Raw genomic sequence first — 8,652 nt, forward strand, 5'->3', positions numbered from 1 at the left:
GGCCGCTCCCGCCGCTGCCCGAGGGCTCCTCGTGTCCCGGGAGAAGGTCCGAGGGCCGCAGCCCGTCCCGCAGCCCTGGGCACGGTGCGCCGAGCTGTAGCGCACGCGTCTCGCCCGAAGAGCCTCCGCTGATTCGGCTTCTCCATCACTTTTCTCTCGGAGAAGGAATGTATGCGTGTGCCTCTCCGAATTGAAAGATATTTATGGATTTAAATCAATGAGATTATTTGTAAAATTACCCGTAAAATCGGGTCTGACATCTCCGGCTGAGTTGCACGACGCTGAAGTCGAGTCTAATTTTTTTTTTTATTTTTTTTTTTTTTTAATTTTTTTAGAGCGACGCTTCATTTCACCTTTTCTGGAATGGAGATTTCTTCTCACCAGTTTCACCTCTTGCAGCAACTAAATGAGCAGCGCAGACAGGACTTGTTCTGTGACTGCAACATCCTGGTCGAGGGAAAGGTCTTTAAAGCACATCGCAATGTGCTGTTTGCCAGCAGCGGCTACTTCAAAATGCTCCTTTCGCAGAGCTCGAAGGAGACGAGCCAGCCGACGACAGCCACTTTCCAGGCATTTTCTCCTGACACATTTACAGTTATTCTCGATTTTGTGTATTCAGGGAAACTGTCTCTCACTGGTCAGAATGTGATCGAAGTCATGTCGGCTGCGAGCTACCTGCAGATGACCGACGTTATTAGCGTGTGTAAAACGTTCATCAAGTCCTCGCTGGACATCAGCGAGAAGGAGAAGGATCGGTACTTCAGTCTGTCAGACAAAGACGTAAATTCCAACGGCGTGGACCGATCCTGCTTGTACGGTGCTGGCTGGCGGGCAGAAAGCAGCCCCCCGCATTCACACCTAAGTCCAGACCAAGGGACATGTATGATGGGTGGAAACGCTTGGAGCAATTTCAGCTACTATCCGACTTCGCAAAGAAATGCCCAGCAGCAGCTGTCCAAACACGAGCAAAGGCAGGATTCCGTAAAGAAATCCCGGCACCTGGGACTGCAGCAACCTTCTGACATTCCTCACTATAAATCAAGCAAACTGGAGGACAGGGCGGCCGAGCCCGCTGGCCACATTGCTCAGTCTGAGGAGCAAGTTCCGATTGAAACAGAAGTTGAATCTCCTCACGTGGGATACCAGTACGGCCAAGGGTCTGACGTGATACCGAGGAGCTTGGCTGTGTCACAGCAGGAGCATGAATCACCCCGTTCTTCTAGTAAATCCAAGTCTTCAAAAGCAGATGAGCAGTACGCCAGCATGCCCTCGATTCTGGGCGTCATGGGAAGCTGGACTGAAGGTAAGAGTTAATTTTAACGCTGTAGGTGCACAGTTGTCTCTGAATCACCTGTTCTGTCCCTGAGAAAACTCCAGACGGGTGTACAGTTGCCAATAAGACATCTGTATTGTCCAGGAACGTAAGTTTGGAAAGTTTAACTATTTTTTTAGTAATTTTGAGTTACGGAAGTACGTGGTTTATTAAAACTAGCCCATCAAAATACACATTCTTCAGTGTCTCTACAGCTTCATCTTGCAAATTTAAGTTGTGATCTTTCGGGATATATTGAAGCTGATCTTAATATAGTTAACAGTCTGCTCCTTTTCCTTTGTTGCACTCCTGTGTAATTTACAGGAAAACACAAGATCTTTGTGCTTGAAAAGACCTCTGATGATAATTTTTTCTTTTTTTTTTTAATAAAATCAATTTGCCGTTCCACTCACAGAATGCCTTTTCCTAGAGCATTACACGACTAGACATGTTACGACTTAATTTTGTAAATCGTATTATTTTCTAACAGATGATCTGCCCAGGATGAGGTTCAAGTGCCCGTTCTGCACTCACGTGGTGAAAAGAAAAGCAGACCTAAAGCGTCACCTTCGCTGTCATACAGGAGAGCGCCCTTACCCTTGCGAGGCGTGTGGGAAAAGATTTAGCAGGCTAGATCACCTAAGTAGCCATTTTCGAACAGTATGTATTTTTAGTAACTGCATGATTTTGTTTAATTTGTAAACCTGCCTCAGTGCAATTAAACACAGTACAAGTGTATCTGGTTGATATATTGACTCCCGTAAAGAAGAGGTAATAGAAAATTAATTTGGTCTTGTTGAAGTCAATTTGAAGCATAATTTGCATGAAAGGAGATGGATTTCTGTGTTAATTGATGGCTTGCAAAGGTACTGCTCTATGCAGGTCCTGTAACAGAGCTGAAGTGGGCGATTACAGCGCCTGTGGTGGTTTCATTTGTAATGTTTGATGACTGTCTCAAAATGAGTTAATGCTGCCATCTGACGCTACTCCAACTCTACTTTTTGTCATCTTAAAGCACGCTTCTTTGCGGATACATTAAAAATTTTATTCATTCCGATTTCCCCAGATCCATCAGGCTTGTAAGCCTATCTGCAGAAAGTGTAAACGCCACGTGACTGAGCTAACGGGACAAGTGGTCCAAGAGGGGACGCGACGTTACAGACTCTGTAATGAGTGTTTGGCTGAAGCGGGCATAGACAGTATTCACATTGACTTGGAGGCTGAAGCACCCCTTGAATTTCCACAGGATGGGGATAAGGATTCCCGGTGGCACTATGGGGAAGACAACAGATCTGATGTGGAGATTGTGGAGGATGGGTCAACCGACTTGGTTATTCAGCAAGTTGATGACAGTGAGGATGAAGCAGATGAGAAGGAAGTAAAACCAAATATTAGGTAGTTGCAAGACAAGAATTGGGAATTCCGTGTCAGAGGGAGAATGTACTGTCTTGACCATAAGCCCTCCACCAGCCTGTTGTTAATTGTACAGAGACACACTGGTTGCTCTTGAACGGGTCCAGGCTTGCATGTATTTATGGACATGCTGTTGAGTCCATTCTGAGTTTTGTTATCAGAATACCCATACTTTGCTTCACTAGAAAGGATCCATCCTTAAATGAAATAATGGACGAACAAGGAAACCGGAGTTCTACGTGTTTAACTTTTCATAGTAGACAATGGGTCACTTCTCAAAACCTCTTTCAAGGGAGTGAGATCTTAATACGTTATTAAAAAAAAAAACAAAACTCACACAGCACTGTAAATTGCCCATTTTTTAAACTTGTAGAGATGTGGGGTTTATATGTAATATCATCTGATGATCACCCCACACATCAGAATATAAAGAAAACCTCTCTTCAGTATTCAGAAACGAAGATAATCTTTCACGAAATGTCGTGAAGTCTTCATATTATGATAAGGAAAAAAGGCAGCTAATTAAGAAAAAAAAATACCAAGAATGTTTTAGCACATTCGTCTGGAAAAGCACTTTCTTGTAAAATTTATTAGAATAAGGAGAATCTTTAGCAGATCTTTCATTCTAGACCTATTTCTTTACAAGAAAGTAAACACATGAATGCTAGTCCTAGTCAACACACCCGAGAGAAAATGATTACAAATACGGATCACTAATTGATGCCAGTAGATGTTTTTATTCATTCTGATAATTGGGAACTCAGACTGGGCTATGTGTTTTTAGTAAAATACTCTCTGTTTGTTTTTTTGTTGTTTGTTTTTTGTTTTGTTTTTTTTTTTAAACCTCTCAAAAGTGCCAGACCAACAGGACTGGTAGCCCTGCATCCAACAGGGCTGTGGCAGTTCTCCATGCCAACGTGAAGGAAACAATCCTTACGAGGTTACTTTAGCTGTTGTTTTCTCTCGTTGTTCCCCGTTTTATTTGCCGCTAACAGTGGCAGAACAATTTGTACAGTATACATACTATATCATTAGAAATGGAACTGATGAGATCTTCCATCTGAAACCATTGACTACTCTCGTTCGTATTGACCTGTACTCGATTTAAACCGATGGGTTTGAAGATGGACTCATTATCAATTTATATATTCCCAAAGTCATTTGCTCACCAAGTGAACATCCTTTCACCTTGTCCAGTCTGTACTATATGCCAGTGAGAACAAGATGTACGGGAAGTTCTAGACATTTTATTTGTGTAATTTTACCTACAATTAGAGTACAAGAGATGACTAATGGTGAAGAAAATTTACTTCTTTAACAAAATAAGCCACTTTGTTTTGTTACTTAGTGAGTTTATCTTGGCCAGCACTGTAAGCAGGAGAGAAGTATGCTCCGGAGGGGCATTCACCCTGCATTTTCTTAGTCAGACCTGAGTATTACTACAGTATTCATCCTGTGATCATTGAACTCAATGGCTATAGGCTTAGAAAACTTTTTTTTTTTTTCTTTTTTTACAACTTTGTAAGCATGTTTGGCTGAAACCCGGGATTAATTACAAAACAATCCCATATATATATACTATATAACCTATTTCCCAGGGACAGCTAAAAAGACATTATTTTATTTTTATTTGTGTAAAAACTGTATAGCCTTATTAGTATCATCATTACCAGAGAGTGCAGCATTTTCATTCCAGACTGCAGATGGCCAGCCTACAGTTCTCTTAAATGACAGCTCAAGTGCTTCCTACTGAGTTCACAGTGTAAGCATTAAGGGCCCTGCCCCTCCGACCTGCCAGGCTGTCAAGAAGCAGCCTGCTGGTATGTTCTAAAGAGGCAAGAAGGGGTATTTTATCATTCCTGCAAAAATTATTGTCCATTGGCTTAGACTTGGGGAGGGGGGTGGAAGGGGGGAACTTAAAAAACTTTCTGATGACCCATATGAAACCATCCAGGCAAGACTTACCCTTGCCTAGGTTTGATGTTACACTTTGGTCAGGAGTCCGCAAAAATGGATTTGATGTGAAAGTTTGCTGGTTGATTTCTCGGAGCTTGTTACTCCTAAAATGCATATTATTAAATGGCTGAGAAATATTCCTGAGCAACCTGAACTAAATCAAATGCAGAACAAAGAAATACCTAAAAGAATATGGAATGACTTTGATCAAATTTCAAGAGGAAAATGCTTGCTGAAATCAGTTTTAATAGATTTTTCCGTTTTTCCTTTACATTAAAAAATATGCACAATAAATTCTAGGTATCAGTGCCTGCTGTCCCAGAATACAAAGTGGCTGGGATTAGTCTCTGTGTGTGTGTGGGGATGGATTAAGGGGAGGGGAAAAATGAAAGTGTCACTCTAGGCCATGAAATCTTGAAGTGCCAACTGTAAAGGTGAGACTGTTAAGTGTTTCTGTATACTTGGGGCTGTTTTTAGAAGCAAAGGGATTTTTGGATCAATACCTAATCTAACTAGACACCATAAATTAAGAATACTGAGGACCAGATGCTTCAGAAAAAAGATGTGAAATGGTTATAAATAGGCAAATGGAACAATCTATCCATATGAAGACATTTACTTTTTAAATATAGGCAGATTAGTTGTTGATTTGCCTGGCAAATAAGGGGGTTTTACTGGTTTTATATGATATTGTTATTCTCAGTAGCGTAACTAGATACCTGTAGTGATTTTTGAAGAATCTTATTAAGCTTGGAGTCTTAGCTCAAGACTGCGATTCCCACAGGTCAATTATGTTTTGTATTTTTTAAAAGGTTAACCATTTTTTTTTTACATTTGTTACCTTAATTTCCGTTGCTGTTCCCTTATTTTTGTACTGGAAGACAAGATAAACGTTAAGTGCCTTCTATTTTCTACGTCCCTCATTTTGCATAGCCAGTCATATATTTTGCTTGGTTTTGTCTGAATGAAAGTAATCCTGTTTGTTTTGTTTTCATCTCCTTGCATCGCCTCTGATGCCTGTCGTCTTCATATTTCTGTTAGGTCACCTCCCACTCAGTAGCAGAAGTAACATTTTCTCTCTTTTCAAGGAGAAAAGACCACATAGGGTTGTTCCCACAGAATTTAATTTACCTGGCAGTAACTGTGTTGCTTTTAGATGTCAGGTCACAGGTAGGACACTTGATTTTTTTTTAAATCTTTGAATTCTAGAGAAGGCTGTATAGAACTGTAATGGCTTCTGCTAATACCGATCCGTTCAGATTCTGTTTCTCCCCTGCCTCTGTACACCAAATCAGAGTTTGAGAGGTTTAAATTGTAGTGCAGCATTGAACAGGCTGTTCAGAGAGCAGCCTCGGAGATGGTTGTCCTCGAAGTTGTTCAAGACTTGGCTCAACAAAGCCAATGGCCGATCTGATCACGCTGGTGGTGCTGGCCGCCTTCCCGTGGGAGGTGGGACTAGAAACATTCCCAGCTTCCCTACGACCAACACTCCTATGATTCCTCTCAAGTGGGTTTTGCCTCTTTTTTTCATTGCACTTCCTTAAATCTTCTTCGCGTTGCTTTGACTGCTCTTAAATACGGCTACTTAATGCACGTTTTGATTATTCACTGGTTTTATATACCTCCTTCTGTCATTTCCTTTTCCATTCCCTGTTTCATCTGACTAACATTGGAGGGTTGTCCACATCAAGAGACATTCCTTTTGTGTAGCACGACTTCCCGTGTGGTCCCAGTGTCTTTGTCCTTCTTTCTCCTTCGTCACTGACTCTTTTTGCTTGGCTTGTGTTTATCATTGTATTCACAAAACCACAGTCAAGAGGGAAGAGAGATTCATCATCCTCTGTTTAGTGTCTCACCTGTAACTATCCTTATTTTCTGACAGCTATCTCGCCATCCTTTCAAAGGTTGAAACACTGAATTAAAAAACGTTTCTCTTTCCCCCTTTTCAGGTATTGCAGAACTTTACCTGTCACATAAACCTATGACTTGTGTGATATATGATTAGTCTTTCTCCTTCACATCATATCCCATTTTTTTGTTTTCCATTAAATTATCTAAACTTCTGTATTTACTATCTCAAACAATGACACTTGTCCTTATCTTAAAGGTTCAACTGTTGGGTTTGGTTTTGTTTTTTTTTTTTTCTTTCCCAAATTAATAAAATTAAAAAAGCAGACCCCCAAAACCAACCTCAGAATGAATCTCCCTTTCCAACCTTTTTCAAAAAAAAAAAAAAAAGGCAAAAGTAACTGATTTACTGATTTAGTGTGAGTTTTGTAAACATCTCTAAGCCCACAGATCTCCAGCGGAGGACTGACACTGCCTGCTACGTTTATCATCCTTCCTTTACTCCTGGCTCTTCAGAAGAAATGCTCCATCCTCCAGGATTTTGGGATCCCCCTCAATTTTTCAGTGATAACTTAGGAGAAAAAAAAAAATCTCTGTTGGATATAAAATTATGGAGTATACTACATTTCTTCCCTGAAGCATCTGGTCACTGTCAGAGGTTATCCCATTACCCAGCCCTGCCAGTGTCTACTTTTCTTGTATTTTGGTCTCTTAGTCTGCAGAAATACTTGGCTCTGAACTTCAGAGAGCCTACACGCACTAACAGCACAATCTCCAACCACATCCATTATTTAATATGGACCTTGATTTAGCTGAAAAATGCCTGACCCACCATCTGGCTACAGCTGAGGCAATGACTGTGCCCAGATCCCAGGACTGACAATCATCAGCATCTGTCAGCGTAACAACAATGCTGTAGGGTTCGACGTCTTATCGCAAACCTTAACGGTGGAGGGCAAGCACAGCCGAGATTTGCGTTGAGGACTGCAGCTAAACTAAACTTGTTTAGTTGAATTTATCCTAAAAAAGGCTTTTAAAAAGTGTGTTTTAATCGAAGCCTCGAGGCTAAAGATAGCAGTCAGACTGGAATAAGCACATGCGTTGAGGATGAATTTAATGAATATACAAATTCATGAGGAAGTGCTTCAGTGGAGTGCTAAGGCCAGTATCGGTGTGATCTGGTCAAGCTGGCACTGGGGACTTACAGCCGTTTGCAAGGTAGAGAAATGTAACTTATAGTCTAAAAAGAGTTCAGATAGTTAATTCTGTGTTCCTTTTATTGTTTCTCCATGAATAAGTACAGCAGAATTGTAAGAGTAGTTCAATATTCTAGTCCAGGCATTCCAACACTTGCTGCTTGATTTTTCTGGAACATCTCAGGGAAGTCAGAAGTCAATTTGAAGGTTACTATGAGTTGGAAGGCAGCGTGTACGAGAAAGAAACAGAAGATGTCCCTAATTCTGGCCGAAAGGTTGAGTTTTGAAGAAAAGGATCATCCAGAATTTCAGCGTTTCCTGTTAGGTATAAATCTGTACCAACAGCCTGTATGTCTGTTCAGTGATGGGTGTGATTTGATAAGCTACTAAGAAAAGCTTGTAATACCATTTAGTTAAATATTTTCTATACTGTTTAACTTAAAAAAACCTCCCACACTAGAGTTAGCACAACCTTTCATCGTATTTAACTCTTGAAATGCAGAGAAGCGTCTTAGTGCATCATGAATTTTAAACGTAGCAACACAGAACATTTTCTAAGGGAAAACTGGGAGGAACGGCAGGAAAAAAAAAAAAAATTTCCGTGTCTTGGTTTAGCCGTTGTAGTAAACGAAATACTAATGATGTTCTCTGCCACGCTCTGAGCTGACGCTTTTTACTGTGCAAACGGGAAGGGTTTCACCATGTTCTACATGCGCCTGCTTTGAGGAGGGGACTGTGCCAGATGACCTGCAGAGGTTCCTTCTCAAAATTATTCAAGTGTTCTCGAGGAACAAGACTGAAAGTGTCTCGTCTTCTGACAGGCACAAGATTGGAAGCGTCTTCTCATCTAACGTGCATCCCGATTTGATTTTCTTTTTTCCACGCAGAAGGAGAAAAAAAAAAAAAAAAAAAAAAAAAAAAAAAAAA

At 40.8% G+C, this 8,652-nt stretch overlaps 1 protein-coding gene across 1 annotated transcript; it reads left to right on the forward strand.

The window, feature by feature from the left end:
• ZBTB8A (zinc finger and BTB domain containing 8A) lies at nucleotides 1-5,011 on the forward strand. The gene is made up of 3 exons (XM_026863358.1): nucleotides 1-1,303; nucleotides 1,803-1,972; nucleotides 2,379-5,011. Exons 1-3 carry the CDS (start codon nucleotides 364-366, stop codon nucleotides 2,709-2,711), a joined length of 1,443 nt encoding a protein of 480 aa, XP_026719159.1. The 5' UTR covers nucleotides 1-363; the 3' UTR covers nucleotides 2,712-5,011.
• Nucleotides 5,012-8,652: the final 3,641 nt, after the last annotated feature.

This window comes from Athene cunicularia (assembly GCF_003259725.1).
Source record: "Athene cunicularia isolate RWA chromosome 23 unlocalized genomic scaffold, athCun1 chr23_part1, whole genome shotgun sequence".
Classification (NCBI taxonomy): Eukaryota; Metazoa; Chordata; class Aves; order Strigiformes; family Strigidae; genus Athene; species Athene cunicularia.

Coding starts and splice junctions, on each gene's coding strand:
- ZBTB8A (XM_026863358.1), top strand. CDS start 364: ATGGAGATTTCTTCTCACCAGTTTCACCTCTTGCAGCAACTAAATGAG. Junction 1,304..1,802: donor CATGGGAAGCTGGACTGAAG/GTAAGAGTTAAT, acceptor ATTTTCTAACAG/ATGATCTGCCCAGGATGAGG. Junction 1,973..2,378: donor TAAGTAGCCATTTTCGAACA/GTATGTATTTTT, acceptor CGATTTCCCCAG/ATCCATCAGGCTTGTAAGCC.